The following is a 21,579-nucleotide window of genomic DNA, read 5'->3' on the forward strand; positions in this document are numbered from 1 at the left end:
AAGTACTGGATAAGGTGATGTGCCTTAGGACTGGCAGAATGCATGTACAGTGACTTTATAGAAAGCATAAAGAAAATATAAACATCTTAATTACAAAAAAGGTGTGAATCGGTTGAGTATACCTGGTAAGGAGTATGTGACTGTAGTGAGTGGGGAGGTGTCATGAACAGAGCAGCTGACTGGGAAGAGCGATGTCGTTTCAGGAAAAGTAGAGTGTAAACTGTGACAGAACACATATGAAAAGACTAACATAGATGACTTTTGGAAGGTGCTATAGATATATGGGGTCATATAAAATTTAACTGCAGAGAATCTTTTGCCAGGAGAAAAGGAGGGGAGGATAAGTGTTTTATCTTCCATTTTAATAGTGGTGATCATGGCAGAGGCAAAAGCATACCTCATTAAGCCACATGAGCTAAAGAGATGGATGAGGCTGACTTCCTGAGTGCCACAGAGCTGCATTACAGGTCCTAGGACAAGATAAATGAGGATGAAGAGATTGTTCATGCAAAATGATAAGTGATAAGGTCCACCATTGACAGGCTAAAAGGGGAAAGGTCACTCCATCAATGAATACTACATTGGAATGACTGGAAAGGAAACTATATGCTTGAGAGGAAAATGAAGTGGAAAAGCCAGATTAAGGAAAGATTTAAGCCATACCCTGGATCTTTTTCATTCTCCACTGCTGCCATCATTTTTTTCTCCATATCCACTGGATTACCCAAACTTATGTAACCAACTCCACACAAAGGTATCACAGGCATTACTGGATACCCATGGTTTCAGCCTTTGATATCCCTGAGTTGCTTTGCTAATAAGCTTGGACTACTTTGAACGGGAAAAGTTGATCGATATGAACTCCAAAGGATGATTCCTCACTTGGCTTCTCATCTGTTCCAAATTCTATAGTAATGAAACAGGAGAGGTTTATAAGCCAACCAACTCCTGCCCCTGCAGGAGGTATGTGAATACCATTTACCTCTGTTCCCTGCAGGGTTTATCCGTGTTCCCTAGGATAAATATATATGTAATTTTTCTCTCAAGGTCTCACTCATTTCCCTTTTCTTCATATATGTCTTCTTTTTAATTCTGCTATGGTTTAATTCTTGTCCTCATTATATCTTGTTGATTCACCTTCTTCTACACTCTTTCATCCTGAACAAATTCCTTAAATGATTTCTCAACACTATACTTCTCCTCCCACTCCCTACACCAACAATACATCACATCCCCATGGCAATTCTATCTATCTGTATCTCTGATACCAGTTCCAACTGGAACTCCCTCAAGAGGGTTGCCATGGCAGTACAGTCTCCATAACCAGTGAACTCCCGTGCTGCTTCTTAGCCTTAGTACCTCACGCTTAACAGGCCACTGGCAGAGGGCAACTCTAGTGCAGAGTTTGTAGAGGCTCCTACCTAATGATCCTACTAACTACTTCTACCCAACGCTCCTTCCTACTACTTGTCCCTAATGTTTCTACCTAATGCTCCTACCTACTGCCTCTACTTACTGCTCCTACCATTTTGCCAAAGGCAGAGCTAGTGCATAGTGCTCACTGCAAGAAAATCCAGAGTTACAAAGAATGAGCTGTGTGAGTTAAGTGTAGTTTAGTGTCAAGTGTAACAAAAAGATTGTATGTTTGTGGACAGAATGCCAGTAGTCAATATGTGTGAGGCAACCTTTAATTATAATACTGACAAAACATCACGCCTAACTAGATCTTTAACTGTTTTGGATTCTCTCTGGCTTGATTTAATTCTCTTAAAAGTTAAGTTTTATACTTTTCTTCTACTTTTCCATTTCTCTCCTTTTTGTTTAAACATTCACAACTCTAGCTACGACTACAATCTACAACAAATCAATAAAATATTACTACCACTTGCTCTGACAAACCTCATCTTGACCAAACAACATTAAAACTAAGGATATTCTTGACCTGTAAGCAGTGAAGTGAAGAGCAACTAAATTCATTTAGTCATTATGTTACTTATCATAAGGAAGAAGACTGAGATTTAAATTTGCTCTCTCTAACCAAGAAGCATCTTTAAGGCAAGTTAACAGAATGTTTGGAAGTAGTTAAAGGACTGAACAATGGTGATATAGAAAACTTTACTTTCACGCCAATGCTACCAAAACGAGGGAACAGTTTAAAACTTGGAGATCAATGAGTAAATCTAGACTGCACAAAATATTTCTTTATCAAAGACATTATCCACACATAACAAAGTTCCCAGAGTATGTTTTTCAGATAAAACAGTTCATATATCTAAAATTAGGCTTGATCATCACCTGTCACTCTCAGGTATTGAATAATTCTTTTAAATAATCATTATAACATAGTGGTATATTATACTATCTTCTCAACCACTGATCTCACATTATCCAAGCTCCAGTAACTTATTAAGACTGATCAATCTGTGTAGCCTGCTTTAAGGGAACATGAGGAAAATATTGTACAATCCTTCCACATCATGGGTAATATGGGTGTGGTAAGCTGCAAAATTCATACTTTTCAAGAATCTTTGTAACTTGATAAGCCATAATTGAAAAATAAAACATCATGAACAACATTTCATTACCCACAACAGGTCTAATATATAACTTACTTATATAGTTTTCCAATATTTCATTAACCTAATACTTGTTATTTACATAATTTTCAGAAATATATAAGTAATCTTTTTTACGTTGGAGGTAAGAGAGTTCCAAGGCTTCAAGGTGTAGGGAAAGAAACGACTATCAAATGGTCCACCATTAAGTTGCCTAAGGATATACAGTAATTATGAAATGCAACAGCTTGCTGAGTACTGCAACTGCTCTCGGGAGCAAAAACCAAAGTAATATCTATAGAAGAGGGAAAGTTAACCAACACTGCAGTGTAACTCAAGTGAGTCAAGTTTTGAGGTAAGCCTGGGAGAGTTGATAAGTTGGACTGCTTTTGACTCAACTCTGTCAAGTAAGGATGCAGACTATAACCACCCCAAATGTGTATGTACAGAGCATTTCTCATAATGCTATACACAGTGTTGTTATTCACAGCACAATGTGTCAGTAATTTTTCAGTGAGGTAAACTGAAATAGTATCAGCATGGTAATCTGAAACAGTTTTTTAAAGCACAATGTTCTAGAATATTTCACTTATATTTTATATTTGCTATATCATAATTAAGGTCACTTTCTTATCATCATGATCCAAATTATGTTCTTGTAATGAAGCCACTTTAACATTCATCAAACCATTAACACAAAGATTAGCGTTCAGAGAGTATCACAATTTGCTGAGCTGTACCGAGCATGCACACCTGTTGTGAATAATTTACCCAGGCAATTGCCTGGCAATGACAGGGCTGAATCATCCCCCCCCCCCCAATTTCTTTTATGTGTGTTATATAGGTAACTTGCATCAAAATTTTTTCCCAGTGTTAATCACTGTAGCCTGAGGCCTTAGGCATTTTCACATAGCGAAGAAGCAACTATTTGAATCTAAAGGAAGGAAACAAGATGCCAACCATGCAAGTACGGCTAGGGTCCCCATACCAGAAACTTAACAAGTACAGTTAGGGTCCTTTAGGGATTGAAGTCCCCTGGACCTCAGCCCTCCCTTCCATCTTTTGACTCACTTCACCCCCCATGGTTCCATAACTGAATGAAAGCAAGTTACCAAGATGTTTGAGAATGGTTTCATGATAATTTTGCTGTGTAACTGAGTTTGCTGTCCAACAGGCAATACAAATGTATGACCAAGAGGTTAGACAACTAAGGTCCCTATAACACGACCGCTGTAAATAAAAAAAAATCTACTACACTGTATTAGACCACAAGAAACAAACTCATAATAAATCACTTAACAAATATAACTTAAAAATAATGCAATTCAGCATAATCAATAAGAAATCCATTTTAAGTCCTTTGTCAACATTACCTTACAGTCCTCCTTCATCTGATTTAGCACTTCTGGGTCACAGTCATGGTACTTCTGTATTTCCTTCATTAGCTGGACCTTGGTACTCTCCAGCTGTGAAAGACGTTCTAAAACCTGCTCACGACCTTCACATTCCTCACGGCCCACCTGACAATATTTACAAGGGATGTAACTGAAATATGATTTTTATGAAAACAAAATGGAAATACCTGTTAATTAAAAGCTGCTCTAACTGCAGTTAATTGTAGGTAAATACTATTTAAAGGTATTCAATATATCATACACACAAGAGGGAAAGTACTGAACATTTTCATTTGTCAAAGGTAATGTTTAACAGTATTGTAGAGATAGAAAAAGTATGGTAAATTAAAGATCATACAATGCACTTAAATTACTGTGCTAAAAGACTGCTCACATGATCTCTGCTGTATGATAAAAATATGTTACAGGTATGGACTTGCATACATGGTACGACATAGCACTTCATTCATTCAAATGAATAAATAAAATGGATAAATACCTTGACCTGTTCCAACTTAGACAAAGATGTTTTAAGTTTCTTAGTCATTTCCTGGAGTCGGCCATTCAGATCATCTATCTTTCTCTTTCGTGTACTGATAGCTTTACTGGTCAAAAAAGCAACAAAAGCCATTAGCATGATACAAATTCTTATTCTAATATCTTTTCAGTTCTTATCATGCAAGAAAAGATGAATGTCTCACTAGTGTGATATGAACAATATCCATAATCATTTGACAAATGTCCCAAAAGATGTTAATGGTTACCTAATGTGCAATAGTGTCTCTATGGATGAAATATTTGATTAAGATTGTGTGTGTGCTATCAAATTAGAAAACATATATCATTACAAATGAGACATATCTAATTAAGAGCTTATTCTTCTACCCCATAATGTATAAATCTATCATCATTCATATTAGAAGAATTACATTAATCATAAAAAGTCCCTCAACACTTTTTCCCATTACTTCTTTCCTTCTACATACTGCCCCTACACAGAAACAAAAAAAGGTTGACACTAGAAACCCATGTTTTCATTTTAATGAATGGACTAATAAATCTTGACCTTAAAAGAATGCTTGGCCCTTTTTTTTTTTTTACTAAATAAATGTGATTAAAATCTTTGTATCTGGATTTATGATTCTGATACACAACAATGATACTGTGCATTTATAAATGGCACCTTTTGGGTAATGGTATCTGTATCAATTTATCTTCCAATCTTTTGTTGAAAAACAAAGGCTACAAACAATTAAACACCTAGCCATCAGCCCTCATCAATGGTGTATTTTTGTGTTGCCTAATCATCATATGGGCTTAAAATTATTTAATTTCACGGTGTTTTAGCTCCATTTTAAGGTCAGTAGCAACATAGCAGACAAGAAGGCCTTGTCTTTGCTCAACCTCTTTACAATGTGAAGGGGTCATATAAACAAAAACATACAAAATCTCATTCAATAATAAGCAACTTCTATCATGTAGAAAAACAATCTTACAACAAATTCATTAGACAATATTTACCCTAATTCTGTACACAAAATAACCTATTTCACAGTTTGACAGCACCTTGCGGTATCTGGAAACTGTGGCTGACTTAAGATCGCTGTGTGACATACCATGCAATCTTCCTTAGGGATGATATATTCAGGTGATCTGACAAGCTACGTCTCAATACAGAATTCAGATCCACTGTAGTCTGTCCTGGATTCCACATGAAGCTCCTTGCTATCTAATGGAGACCTGTCCATGGGAGACCACATCCAGTCTCCACACACACACCATGTCATTCTCAAAAGACCAGGTCTCCACACTCACCAAACTCTCAACTAGAGAACACTAGGTACCCATACAACAGCTGCCTACAGCAGAACACGAAGTCTCCATATGCAGATACACACCTCTGCCTAAAGGAGATTACCAGATCACCATATGCTCATCTACCTGTGGGAAAACACCAGTTCTCCTGATACTCCTTTGTGGATGAAACAAAGATCATAGCACAGCTATTCTCTGGCACACCACAGTTTTCCCTTTCTCTGTGGTTCTACTTTACCATATGGGATTTTTATGGCAACCAGAAAAAAAATCATCCCAACTCAATAACATTTGTAATAAAAATGCCACATTTATCAAAACCCAGACTATCACACATCAGAAGTACTATTAAAAGACTGATCACAACCCTCACTAACAATTACATATCATCTTTATACAATAATAGTAAAACAATAATATCTATATCACTGATACAAAAGATATGAGAAACAATTCCAAATATACAAAAACACACAATTATTTCCTGTGTGGCGGGGTTGCGACGGGAATGAATGGAGGCAGCAAGTACGAATATATGCATGTGTATATATGTATGTGTGTGTATGTATATGTAAGTATATACTGATATGTATATGTATATGTGCATGTATAGGCATTTATGTTTATTTATCCATTCATATTTTGCTTTGTCGCTATTTCCCACGTTAGTGAGGTAGCGCAAGGAAACAGATGAAAGAATGGCCTAACCCACCCACATACACATGTATATACATACACGTCCACACATGCAAATATACATATCTATACATCTCAATGTACACATATATATACACACACAGACATATACATATATACACATGTACATAATGCATAGTCTGCCTTTATTTATTCCCATCGCCACCTCGCCACACGTGGAATAACAACCCCCTCCCCCCTTATGTGTGCAAGGTAGCGCTAGGAAAAGACAACAAATGCCCCATTCGTTCACACTCAGTCTCTAGCTGACATGTAATAATGCACCGAGACCACAGCTCCCTTTCCACATCCAGGCCCCACAGAACTTTCCATGGTTTACCCTAGACACTTCACATGCCCTGGTTCAATCCACTGACAGCACGTCGACCCGGGTATGCCACATCGTTCCAATTCACTCTATTCCTTGCACGCCTTTCACCCTCCTGCATGTTCAGGCCCCGATCGCTCAAAATCTTTTTCACTCCATCTTTCCACCTCCAATTCGGTCTCCCACTTCTCGTTACCTCCACCTCTGACACATATATCCTCTTGGTCAATCTTTCCTCACTCATTCTCTCCATGTGACCAAACCATTTCAAAACACCCTCTTCTGTTCTCTCAACCACACTCTTTTTATTTCCACACATCTCTCTTACTCTTACATTACTTACTCGATCAAACCACCTCACACCACATATTGTCCTCAAACATCTCATTTCCAGCACATCCACCCTCCTGCGCACAACTCTATCCATAGCCCATGCCTCGCAACCATATAACATTGTTGGAACTACTCTTCCTTCAAACATACCCATTTTTGCTTTCCGAGATAATGTTCTCGACTTCCAAACATTCTTCAAGGCTCCCAGAATTTTCGCCCCCTCCCCCACCCTATGATTCACTTCCGCTTCCATGGTTCCATCCGCTGCCAGATCCACTCCCAGATATCTAAAACACTTTACTTCCTCCAGTTTTTCTCCATTCAAACTCACCTCCCAATTGACTTGACCCTCAACCCTACTGTACCTAATAACCTTGCTCTTATTCACATTTACTCTTAACTTTCTTCTTTCACACACTTCACCAAACTCAGTCACCAGCTTCTGCAGTTTCTCACATGAATCAGCCACCAGCTCTGTATCATCAGCGAACAACAACTAACTCACTTCCCAAGCTCTCTCATCCAGAACAGACTGCATACTTGCCCCTCTTTCCAAAACTCTTGCATTCACCTCCCTAACAACCCCATCCATAAACAAATTAAACAACCATGGAGACATCACACACCCCTGCCGCAAACCTACATTCAGTGAGAACCAATCACTTTCCTCTCTTCCTACACGTACACATGCCTTACATCCACGATAAAAACTTTTCACTGCTTCTAGCAACTTGCCTCCCACATCATATATTCTTAATACCTTCCACAGAGCATCTCTATCAATTCTATCATATGCCCTCTCCAGATCCATAAATGCTACATACAAATCCATTTGTTTTTCTAAGTATTTCTCACATACATTCTTCAAAGCAAACACCTGATCCACACATCCTCTACAACTTCTGAAACCACACTGCTCTTCCCCAATCTGATGCTCTCTACATGCTTTCACCCTCTCAATCAATACCCTCCCATAAAATTTCCCAGGAATACTCAAAACGTATGCCTCTGTAATTTGAGCACTCACTTTTATCCCCTTTGCCTTTGTACAATGGCACTATGCATGCATTCCACCAATCCTCAGGCACCTCACCATGAGTTATACATACACTGAATATCCTTACCAACCAGTCAACAACACAGTCACCCTGTTTCTTAATAAATTCCATTGCAGTACCATCCAAACCCACTGTCTTGTCGGCTTTCATCTTCTGCAAATCATTCTCTCTAACCCTCTCACTTCGCACACCACCTCGACCAAAACACCCTATATCTGCCACTCTATCATCTAAAATATTCAACAAACCTTCAAAATATTCACTCCATCTCCTTCTCACATCATCACTTGTTATTACCTCCCCATTAGCCCCTTCAATGATGTTCCCATTTGTTCTCTTGTCTTACGCACTTTATTTACCTCCTTCCAAAACATCTTTTTATTCTACCTAAAATTTAATGATACTCTCTCACCCCAACTCTCATTTGCCTTCTTTTTCACCTCTTGCACCTTTCTCTTGACCTCATGCTTCTTTCTTTTATATATCTCCCAATCATTTGCAGTATTTCCCTGCAAAAATCGTCCAAATGCCTCTCTCTTCTCTTTCACTAATAATCTTACTTCATCCCACCACTCACTACCCTTTCTAATCTGCCCACCTCCCACGCTTCTCATGCAACAAGCATCTTTTGCACAAGCCATTATGCTTCCCTAAATACATCCCATTCATCCCCCACTCCCCTTGCGTCCTTTGCTCTCACGTTTTTCCATTCTGCACTCAGTCTCTCCTGGTACTTCCTCACAAAAGTCTCCTTCCCAAGCTCACTTACTCTCACCACTCTCTTCACCCCAACATTCTCTCTTCTTTTCTGAAAACCTCTTTAAATCTTCACCTTCGCCTCCACAAGATAATGATCAGACATCCCTCCAATTGCACCTCTCAGCACATTATAACTGTGCTGTGGATATGGGGGAAACTAGACAGGAAGAAGTGAGGGAATTTAAGTATCTAGGAGCTGTCTTGGGCAACTGTGTTGATATGAAAAGAGAAATAAGGGAGAGAGCATTACAGGGTACAAGAGGTCAATGGGTCCCTTAATAGAATCATGAAGGGTAGAGGTGTAAGACCTACCAACCCTGATTTATGCAGATAAAACTTGGACTTGAAATGAGGCACAAAGGTCAAGAATCCAGGCTGTGCATATGAGCTACTTGAGAAGAGCATGTGGTGTGCCTAAATGGAATGAAGAAAGAAATGAAAGGGCTTATGAGAGATGTGGTATGGCAAGTAATGCGATGAGAATGAATTGTGGAGTGGTAGAATGGGTGAAACATAATACTTTGAGGTGGTTTGGGCATGTGGAAAGAATGCAAGACTGGGAATTCACAAGGAGAGTGTATGACAGTACAATTAAAGGGGTTGGTGTGAGTGGAAGACCACCTGTGACATGGGCAAATAGGGTGGAGGAATACTGGAGGGAGAGAAACCAAGGAAGAATGCGTGGAATGGTGTATGCGTGGGAGGCATGTAAGGACAGGGATAAATGGAGATAAAACATGGACTTGGAATGAGGCACAAAGGTCAAGAGTCCAGAGTTCGTGCTATGGAAATGAGCTACTTGAGAAGAGCATGTGGTGTGACTAAATGGAATGAAGAAAGAATTGAAAGGGTTTATGAGAGATGCGGTTCGGCGAGGAATGCAATGGGAATGAATTGTGGAGTGGAAGAATGGGTGAAACATAATACTTTGAGGTGGTTTGGGTGTAAGGAAAGAATGCAAGACTGGGAGTTTACAAGGAGAGTGTATGATAGTACAATTAAAGGGGTTGGTGTGAGTGGAAGACCACCTATGACATGGGCAAATATGGTGGGGGAATACTGGAGGGAGAGAAACAGAGGAAGAATGCGTGGAATGGTGTATGCATGGGAGGCATGTAAGGACAGGGATAAATGGAGACTTTTCCATGGCCATCCCTTGAAGGGAGTTCCCGGAGGGAACGGGCACCAGAGATATAGAAAAATAGATTTATTCATTTACTGGTATATCTATGTATGAATGAGAAAGGGAGAGAAAGAATACTTATTCTTGACATCTGGCCTCCCTCTTTAATGATATATCAATTCACTCTGATTTCTCAGAGTTAAATTGTGATGATAGACAGGATGAACTACTGTGAATATTTGTGTATGAAGCATGCAACATATCATTTTCCAAGCTCATTTTCACAAAGTGGAATGAAGGAAGTCATATGAACAGTGCCACTCTATTATCAAGTCGATCCTTCACAACAATTCAAATTCCACTTTCAATTTACTTTCTCTTTTCTCTGCACAAGTTGTTTACCAAACTGATCACTTACATTACACTAACAAATGAAATAAATACTGGCTTCCTAATACAAAAATCATGATGTGCATCTGATCTCATCCCACATTTCCCTGGGCTTATGAAGTTTTTTCAGTGTAAGTGTGAGTTCCTAAATGTGATCACAGACTTTCTCTACTAAGATCTTTCACTTCCTTTATCATTTGCAAATTCTATTTATTTTTCTTATGTCACTTTTATTTATAAGTCTTTAATACAGCTAATGTAATAATAATTCATCTCACCTGGGGAAAGCCCAAAAGTAGACACATGTGCCAATCTTGTCTGTATCTACCATACTATCATCCACCAAGGACTGTACAACATCCTTCACGGCTTGTGAGATAACTCCCTTCTCTTTCGGTGCAATCTTTTCAAGTTCCTAAGGTTCATCAAAAGAAGAACAAAATAAAAAGACCCATTATAAACTGGGAAGCACTGTTTATATAAACTGAAATATATTAGAATGGAACAAATTGTGAGGATAAATTTAGTGTAACAAACAGAATAATGCAGGTTTCATTATTCCCTTTTGTTCTCACTGTGTTCAATTACAGAGGTTGACTAACCTTAACTCTAACAAGAACACTTCACTGGACATCAATCATTACAGAAAACATTCAAAGGTAAATTTTTAAGAAAAGATAGCTTTCTCCCCAAGGTAGTGACCCTCAAGCTGTAAGAAATTCTTTAAGATCCCACTGGTGTGGCTTATGCCTCTCACCCTTCACTAAATGCTTTTCAGTGGTTGCAGCCCTCAGCCCAAATAAGGCTGCCAACCAGCAACCACCTGAAAATTTGCTTTCCATTATTCAAAACTCAACTTCACTCCAAACCCAGTCTGTTTAGTGATCTGTGAAGGCAGACCAACATGGAAGAAGAGCGTCAGAGAGAAATTCTTTAACAAAAAAAAAAAAAAAAAAGCTAAGACAAAAACACTTAACTTATATGTATCTTATAGCACATTAGTAAGCTTCTTTTTTGCATCAGCAAAAGTTTTCATTTTGCAGGTAAATGAGATTGCCAACCCTGTAAAGGAGGTATATGTGGTGGGACTAATGATAATGTGCTTGCTATTTGTCATGTAAAAATAACAATATACTGAAGGAGAATTGGAGGAGCTGCTTAAGAAATAATGCCAGCTTATTAATCATTTCTGAGATAAAACTAATAGTATCATGATCTTAGTGAGTTCTTCCCTGGAACTGCACAGGAAATGCAATCTTTAGTAGGGCATTTAGTCTAAATAATAGAAAAGCGAACCTTTGTTTTCAGGAGGTAGTTGAGTTTATACACTTGTGGCAGCATTTCTACATGCAATTTGATATGTTTATGAAGAACGGACTACACCTGAATGAACTGGGAGGTGTGCATTCTGGTAGGCTCCTTTGTGAGTTTATACATGTATTTTGGTTACAAAACACAGTCTGTGTGAAGCAGACCCATCCCCCTCCACAAGCACTCTTTGAAATAGGTCTCAATTTCATCTAAAAACATCTACTGTTAATGCTTGGAGTAAAATTCAGTTAATGATAACAGCATCAGAAGGGAACGATGCATTTGACTGCTATTTCCAAATCTTGGTTAGGTATAAAAATATGCAATTCCAAGGTAAACTCTGTTTAATAGTGACAGGAAAATGCAATGTAGGAAATGGTGTCTTGCCCTTTGTTACAGCTCATTTCAATTCTGTACTGAAAAATGTTGCAGCTGTTGAGAATGTCATCTTCACTTTTGTAGAAATTAAGGATAAGCTTAATAACAAAATAACAGCTGAACTAGTTTACTGGCCAGCATACAAATATGAGAGGTAGACATATGAATTTATGATCATTTAGATGAAATCTGTTGTCATGAACAAGATCTATCACTGTTTGAGATCTTAACATACTGATATCTCAGTGGGGCCAATCCCTCTCAAGCAGTTCCAGTTGTGGACTCTACCTAAATTTGCTTGATACATCAATACCCTAATCCTACAGGTAAAAAAACCTACTTGCAACAAGATTATATTAGATTTAAATCTGACTACAACTGCAGATCATAAAAAATACTGAAGTTGGTGAAATGTTTGGTACAAGTGATCATCGACAAATTACTTATGAGGTCACTTTTGACACTGCATATAAAGTTAGTCAACATGACAGTCATGAAAGAATACCTGTATTTAAACCTGCAAATGATAAGGATGACAAGGTCAATGAAAACAACATGAGCGTCCTTGGAAAGCTTTAGTATAACTTTCAAAGCAGTCGAGGTAATAAATGCGCCACAGTGTATTAGATGGTCCATCTCCATAATGAAGCCAAGGGAATGGAACAATGATATAAAGAAGTGCCAGTTGTCTATAAAATCAAAGAGACCAATAATCAACATGATAGAGTAAATAATGTAATTTCACTTAAAAAAATCAAGAGACATATGACAAAGCAAACATCAAGACATAAGAGAGAATGGAGAATGAACAGCTTTGAGCTACCAAGATGATTCCTGAACAAAGGAACAAATTCCACATGAGTTGACTAAATGACTTGAATCCATTCAACTAAGAAAAGGTTAAGAAGTGATCTAATACAAATATCAAAAATTATCACCTAGGGTCATCAAGCTCTCAATCAAATGTTGCACCGAGGTTAATGGACGGAAAGCTGATTTGTATATTCTGAAAACAATCGATGCTTCTTTCTTGTTCACATATTCTTAAATTAAAAATATAGCACCACCCCAGTATTAACTAACCCCTCAGTTTAAAAAAATATCCACTGGCAGTAGTCCTGCTAAAGGTGGGACCTGCTGCTTTAAGTGTTCAGGACCTAAGTATATAGGAGGATGTGAGGTGTGCATGGGAATGAGTGAATTGGTGTGACTTGCTATACAGAGGTATATGTGGTATCAATGGACTGAATCAGGGCATGTGAAGCGGTCAGGGGAAACCACTGAGAGGTCTATGGGATAAGGTGGTGGATAGGGCAATTTGGTTTTGGAACATCTTACAAGCAAGAGTTGATGTGATAAAATCACACCATTGTGTGTTCCTAGCACTAACTTGCTAACTCAGGAAATGTTGAACTAGCATGATAAAAATTCCCAACACAGTAACACTTTCCTCATGTACAGAAGGAGCCATTAAACCACTCATGAAAAGTATTCAGGTAACCAAAGCCCTCGTTAGAATGCAAAATCACAAGTAATGCTGACTTTACATACCTCTTCACAGACCTAGGATTTTCTGAATGAAACACTAACAAGGGCTTCAGCTTAAATCTCCCACAGTATTTCCTTCAAGTATAATCATTAAGTGATCTTTGGTTGCCTGAAACCTTGGAGTACTCTTCTTTTACTTGCTAATAAAAATCCTAGCTGATATTGTTTACCAAAACAACCCATGAAAGATTTATTCAGGTTTGTACCCTCATTTTTCAATAATTTTCTTTACATGCTCTGTTGCCATTCTGCTACCTCAGTATTAGAAGCATTAGCAGCATCCCTGTTCATACAGATGTCATGAAAACCATTCCAACCCCTCTTGCATAAGATTCTCCTCATAACAACACAATCATCAGAAGGCTGTGATGGCACTTTGAAATGATGGTGTTTGACTGGCTGGGGCCACTTAGCAAAGTTGTCAATCTCCACAGGTATCATGGCTCATATAGTTTAATGACAAGTGATACTGTTCAATGAAACAAAAGTGAAAAAAAATTTGAATGTCAAGCACAGCAAATTCAGAACAGTATACCAGTTAATAATATCAAAAATCTATTCTAAAAAAATGGAATATCATGAAATGAAATTAAAGTTACCCTGCAATTTTCTTACAGGCACTGCAGAGAATGTCTGAGGTTACCCCAGAAAAATCCAAATTTTAATCTTATACCTTTCTTTATGACATTATCATGCCTGATTCATGATTCAGCTGCAACAAATCAGTCTACAGTATGGCAGTCTAAAGCTAAAATGAAGGGCAACAAATCTTTATAAATCGACTAACATGTAACTTAAAAAAAAATAAAAATTTGAAGATAGCCTTACGATGAGTATGCTGACAAAGTGTCAGTGAATAAAATGCACAAAATGGTAAATTTTGATGCTGTTTCATATATTCCCTCACAACTAATGAGATATCTTCAAAGACTGTGGTAAATACGTTGACAACAAGACCATATTAGGATTAAATGCCTTCATATGTATTTACTAGAAAACTGGAAAAATGAAAGCTTTTTGCTGAAGTTTCACAATGATATCTCAAAAGCTTTAGAAGCAAAATCTCTATCAACACAAACATACAATCATGCACATCTACTAAGAACCAACCTTTCCAGTTATTGCTTAAAAAAAAAAAAATCTTGAAGTGAACCACTTCAGTGATAAGCAGGTGTATCACATCAAATGGCATAATCTTAACATCAATCAAGAAAAAACTAAAGCAGCAACATACTACCAAAGGTAAAAGAAAGGTATATACCTTGAGCTGGAAAAAATCTTTCCTTTCATAAAAGAGCTCCATCATTTTTTTTCTCTTCTCTTCATGACTCAAACCTTTACGCCTGGACATTTTGAGAAGTTTCTCTTAACCTGCAAAATGAACAGAACACAAATTTCATTATGTTCTAACTTTTTACACTTTAACATAACATTTGCAAACAAAGTCCAGTGAGAAACTGTCAAGCAAACATTTATAAGCTAACTTAAATTACGTGTATATCTTTCTATGCTCTGTATTCAGAAATGTTAACTGGGTTTTCCCCATTCCTGAGCTTTGCATTGTGCTCATGACTGTACACAACAGACTCCAGAGTATGTTATTCAGGGAAAAAAAAAATTAGGGAAGTTACGTTATAGTACTATGAAACACATGAAACATGGGATAAAATATATTACCTTACATATCTATGTATAATGCAGGCACATTAAAGAAATAAAAGGACATTAAATAACAGGTTACTAGTGTAATATGAATGAATGTTATGTAGTAAAAGCATATCTTGAGGCAACAAGTTGGCAGTGCATTATAAATGTACATTTAAATAGTAAAAGCATGCTATGAGAAAACACATTATGAATATACAATACATTTACTTTAAAGAGTACTGAAGTAAAAGCATATCATGAAATAACCTTCATATATTCTTCGGAGTTTATATTTTTCCATCCACCATTCACACAACTTTTTCCTGAATGTCTAAGACCAAAGATGCCATGCATAATGAATAAAGAGACTTTTGTATACAGTTCCAGAATAATGTACATGGTATGAGAAACCTTTTTACAACAAAACTGTGAAAAAGAGTAAGCCTTCTGGCATGAAGGGAAAATTTATCATATGAAGCTCTCCAATAAAAGTGACCATACACAGGCCATTTGGAAAATTTAGACATCTAGAAAATGAGAATTCCCAAATTTGTAATCCTGGGCATTAAAGATTTAACTAAAACTATGTTTTCAGAATCAGTAGCCATACACCACTATTTTTGCAGTTTGCATGTGAGGGAGTAATGCTCTTAGCATCTCCCAGTTATCTGTGTCATACCTAGATAAACTCTATCTGTACAATGGTATCCAAATAACAGTGCTAGATGGAGTACTCAGTGCTAAAAGGAGGAAGTAGAAGTATTACAAATATTAGGTACAGTAAGCATGTTTCCAAGCCTCACCTTAATGAGTTTAAGGTGTTGGTCACTTTACCTTACCTCCTTGTCATGTCATTTGTAAGACAAAAAATTTTCACAAAGAGTCAGCATGAAAAGCCCTTCATATTTTAAGAGTGATTATGAAATGAGCATTGCTAACTGTAAATCAATGCACGAAGAGGGATCACCCAACCTTTACAGACTTGTGCATGAATGATTTCAACAAAATAGCAGTGAGTATGTACCTACTTCTGGGTCGTTTAGTATGGATACTATAAAATTCATGAATAAAAATTTTGGGTAATTCTAGTTTCCGCTCCTCAGGGACTTTTTGGCGAGCTATGTGTTTTACCGATTGATTTGATGTGATTCAGAGTAGTTTGACCCTCATTTCTCTCGCAAATCGTTTCTGAGAGTATCCACTCCTTCCCATGTAGGGGTAAAACGTGGAAATTCGGGTTTATGGGGGAATGGCAGAAACGAGTGATCTATGGTACAAATGAGAGAAAATCGACTGATTCACGTCAAATACCATGGGAAAAATTCATGGTTCAGCCGAACTATCATGGCAGACAGTCCCAATCCAATGAATCTAAACGTAAAAGAAGAGTGTGGGGAGTAAACTAGAGAAAGAAAGGGATACTTTTTGAATTTTCAGGAGAATGATTCATTATTTCTTTTTATATGATACTTGCGACATGAAGACAAATTGTGAGAAAGTCTCAGCATGCAAAGACGCTGCTGAATGGAACACGTCGATGTCCTTCAAGTTAGTGAAAGGTGAAAACCTTACTAAGAAGTTTACGGTGCATATAAGACTGGACTCTTCTGGCGTTACTTACCAAGAAACACTCTTATTGCACTAGGTGAACATTCACTGTCTAGCTAGCACAATGGAAACAAAGGAGAGAATGACTGTGCTCATGCGTGCACAGAGGCTGGCTCACATGCATAATTTGTTTGTGGCCGGCAAGAGTGTTAACTCATACTGTGCCCTAAAACGTGTAAAGGCGTTACCTTTGATTCACAGAGGTGATAAACAGGCCTGCAATATTAGGCAAATTACCAGTGAGTGTTTAGAAAATCATTCTGCCAATAGGTTGGTTTGCTGGGGGATTGCCAAGCTCGTTCACCCGGATAGTTTGTTTTGCACATCCTTCTGCTTATACATTGGTGACAACATTTACTTTGCTACATTTCCTCCTCTTGAGACCTATAGTTGAGGCTGTCAAGAGATGACACGGATCCTAAGGAAGGGTAGAGCTCCCAGGGCCACCGGGACAGTAAGGTAACAGGAAAGACTTCATGAAATGATAATCTATAAGATAAATATCTATTATTTAAGTTCTGTCTTTATATCAGTAACTTCAGTACTATTTTTTGTGTTATCTCTTAATCCCTCTCTCCCTCATGAGGTCCCGACACAGGTGGAATCCCCACCCTATAGGTGGGCCTGCCTACAGTTACTATTATAACCATGGAGTACCTTGATACCTGTTTATTATGGACTGAGTCACTGAAATAAAAATGCAAGCTTTACGTCCCAGCAGGAGGCATCCTACTGGGAGTTGCTAACTTACACCTCAAATGTCGACAAAATGGGGTAAAAGTTATTGCCAAATCTTGTCAAATGAATAAGTTTCGCTCTCGACAATGTTCTGTCGAAATTTAAAAACATTCATGCAATCTTTGAATAACCATACAAATTTCATACAAATCAAACATGGAAGGCATACCCCATTATGTAATGGACTGTCAATATTTTAAAGAATACAGAAATGCACATATAGATAATCTTACCAAGCAAATTGAATGGATGTGTAACAATGGTAAAACAGATTTTGCACCTATAACATAACTTCGTTATTTACAAGTGATGTGGTCCCTGGAGGGAATTGTTGGACTTGGGTGGGATGACTTGTATCACCTCGACCCTTCGATTTTTTTTTCATTTCAATAAACGTGTCAGTCAATCATACAACCACGTACTACCACCATCCCAATATACCTAACCTCATCACACTACCACTCAACTAACTCTCTAAGACATCAACTGTGGAAACCTCTCCCGTTACTATAAAGCAATCAACAAACATGTGTCAATTCGCAGTATATAACCAAGGATCACCTCAACTCTTGGAATTCCGCGTTAGGCAGGTAAAAAAGAAAGATTGTCAATAGGTATAAATATAACATATATCCCTCCTTCCAAATGGATATTGATCGCTCGTAGCCGTATCGACTAGGACTACAGACAGGTAGCTCACTAACGATTGGTACCGCGGAACATCCAACCTTACTGGCTCCCTCCTGCCATCAAATATCCGTGTGTAAATATTCAACCTCACATGCTAGACATCCGTGTATGAATATTCAACCCACACGCTACCTCAGATATACGGCCAACACTGTCATCCACATTACTTGACGGATGACAGTCATGTCCAACACAGTAAGAGTAGCTGGCAATGTCATGCCAATTCACATAATAGACCTTCTGGCTGTCACGTTAAACACACTATCAACGGCTGACAACGTCACCCACATAATGAATTCCCGCTACTGTCACCCAAGACCATGGACTGCTGATGCTGTCATGATATTCACAATAAACCGCTGACAGTTATTGATAACAAGCAAGCTGACACCGCCATGATTCCCAACCGTAGTGACTGGGAACACAAAGGGAAACACCCTTTATATATATATATATATATATATATATATATATATATATATATATATATATATATATATAGAGAGAGAGAGAGAGAGAGAGAGAGAGAGAGAGAGGAACACTTTTTGATATGAGATTTCCAGAATTCTGTAGAACTGGTCACAATACTATACAGGCACCCATGCTGTTGGAAGTCCCAAACGTATTACCTTACGACACTTTCACTTCCTATGTCAATGCCAAAAACGTAAAAAAAAAAAAAAGCGTAAAAGAAAAAAAAAAAACCTGTCTTAAATTGGGTCAAAGAGGTTATGTCACATCGAGCTGGGGAGAGGCTAGGCGCACATCATGATGCCATCTCCAAGGTCCACCCTTCGAAGGTCAACTACAAAAATAAACGAAAGATCGCAGTGACCTTTTCAAGTGGCCCAACTGACACACACACACACACACACACACACACACACAATTCACTCCATAAATCAGCCCACAGGCAAAAGCCGAAGCGAACCTATTGATATATTGGGCCATAGCCTTAACGTTTGGTAACACCGATTATTTTTAAACATTCATCCACAACTCGACGCGGCCGAGCCGCCCCAAGACGTATATATATGGAAAGCTGGCGTAAAATACTATAGTGTTTAATCATAATCATAGTAATTATAGGACGATCCCTTCAAAAAAGGGAGGGGAAAATACATCCAGAATTAGAAAAGACTGACCTTTCCAAAATGTTACGCTATGCTCAACAAATAAAAAAGGGGGGGGGGGGAATATTGGACTATACTAGACTACATATTGGACTAAATATTAGACTAACAATATATCACACTAACATACAACGTATGTGCAGATCACCATTTACGACATATTGATAACTAGCATCATAAGAAAAACTCTGCTAAACAGATTCAATATTCTAATCTAGACATACTGGAATCATTGAAAATTCAGCTTTGTGGATTGATGCGGCACGTCTACCTCAAGTGAAGTCTCAGAATCATATGTAGAAACCTGACCTATGAGACAGGCCAGTGCTTACAAAGATGGTAAAGTCATACGGCAAGGAATGATTTCGATTAAGAGGTGGGAACATCAATATTGCTGATACAGAATGAATCTAAAACAATTTCATACATTTTCAAGGTGCAAATTAGATGCCGAGGCTCAAATAAATGAATACTCTCAAGTAGGAAAAAAAAAAAGTGAACGTAATGAGCTAAATGCCAAGTTTCACAGGGTAATTATCGTAGCATTAGCTTACGAAGCACTGACATTCAACAGTCTTATGTTGATTCAGTAAAGCGGTGGATCCGTTAATACTATATGGCTTATAAACCACTGAACAACACACCATTTGAACCCGAGAGGGAATACGCCAGATAGTCTTAGGCAGGTGATAGAGAGGCAATCTACCAGATAGGCTAGCAAGGTACTAAAAAGACAATCTTCCGAAAAGGTTCGGTTAGGTATCACATAAGCAATCGGTGGTGGATGGTATTCGAGCAGCGATGAAGCGTAGTCATATATCGGTAACAGGTGACGGGAAGAGGGCCGTATTATGATGGTACAGAATCTGTAATACGAGGCATACTCAACAAGCGACTGGAAAAGAAAATTAGAAAAGAAAAGAGCATTTTCTGGGTGGGTTAAGGAGCAAAATACGGATTCAGGTGACTAATCTCTTATAAAAAGTATATAAACATAACATTTAAAAAGAACAGATGAGAGAGCACGGGCAGCCAATTTATTTTTTCTCATTTTTGTTTCTCACAAGGGACTAATGAAGTTAGTTTCAAGGCTAATATCGGAAAGGAGGAGACGGGGTTTACTTAAAAGGAACAAAAGTTGCCTGAGCTACTTAAATACGAGAGAAAGTGGGACTATCAGGGGAACTACCTTTTCACGCTAGGCTATGGTAAATTCCTGGGGGGTCCCTCGAGACCCAGTGCTGGGACCACTGTTATTTCACATCTAAACGGCATCCCAGAAGAAAGTGAAGCTCTTGCTGTTGTTCAGTGTATGGAGTACTGCTGCTGCTGTCTAGTGTGTGGAGCACTGCTGCCACCGTCCTAGTGTGTAGGATACTGCTGTTGCTTCATACCTGGATATGTTTTGCTGATTATGGCAAACTTAAGAATGAAGTGCGGAGTAAGTACTGAGCAAGCACATTTCAGAAAGACCCTTACAAAATGCTGCAGTGGTCAGATAATCGATAATCAAATCCAACAAATAAAAAAAATAAAAATGGAAAAAGATAGACAATTTTTTTTAAATGTATGCGAATCAGCCAATGATGCCAACTTTAAAACTAAAATGGCGAACTTATCAACAGGTAATTACAAAAGGAGATAACAGTGTCTTCCTATTTGTGTCATATCACAAGCTACAAGAACATGTCTTATAAGCTGTCCCCACAACACGACAAACAAAATATAAGTGGCCAACAGAACACGACGAGAATACTGCACGCTAGAACTCAGGTAAAATGAGTTTACTCATAGCCCTGAAAAAATGTTTTCCCTATAGTGCCACATGTGCAGATAACACTTGATAAGCCACTTCAAAGATCGTTTAGGGCGTAACTGGAGGAAGGTAAAGTGACTAACGAATGGAAAAAAGGGGCAAATTTCAAACCTATTTTTGAAAGGATAGCCAACTACAGATGGGTTTATCTGATGAGTATGGTCTGTAAAATATGAGAAAAGATAATCAGAAAACGAATGTATAGCAAACTGGAGAGGATAAACTACCAAGGCAAGAGGCAACAAGAATTCTAGGAAAG

The 21,579-nt window shown here is 38.0% G+C and overlaps 1 protein-coding gene across 4 annotated transcripts in view; it reads right to left on the reverse strand.

The window, feature by feature from the left end:
* Nucleotides 1-21,579, reverse strand: part of LOC139764643 (meiotic nuclear division protein 1 homolog) — a 71,935-nt gene that overhangs the window by 10,831 nt on the left and 39,525 nt on the right. The window contains exons 1-5 of one of the 4 annotated variants that reach the window (XM_071691502.1): nt 20,694-20,815; nt 14,950-15,059; nt 10,730-10,866; nt 4,449-4,554; nt 3,929-4,075 (exon numbers count right to left, since the gene is read on the reverse strand). In XM_071691502.1, coding sequence (XP_071547603.1) covers nt 3,929-4,075; nt 4,449-4,554; nt 10,730-10,866; nt 14,950-15,039 — 480 coding nt within the window. In that variant the 5' untranslated portion in view covers nt 15,040-15,059; nt 20,694-20,815. Of the gene's footprint in view, nt 1-3,928; nt 4,076-4,448; nt 4,555-10,729; nt 10,867-14,949; nt 15,060-16,956; nt 17,088-17,180; nt 17,200-20,693; nt 20,816-21,579 lie in introns of those variants that run through there. The other 3 variants (XM_071691503.1, XM_071691501.1, XM_071691500.1) reach the window with 3 other exon arrangements.

The sequence above is a fragment of the Panulirus ornatus genome, chromosome 50 (assembly GCF_036320965.1).
Source record: "Panulirus ornatus isolate Po-2019 chromosome 50, ASM3632096v1, whole genome shotgun sequence".
NCBI lineage: Eukaryota > Metazoa > Arthropoda > Malacostraca > Decapoda > Palinuridae > Panulirus > Panulirus ornatus.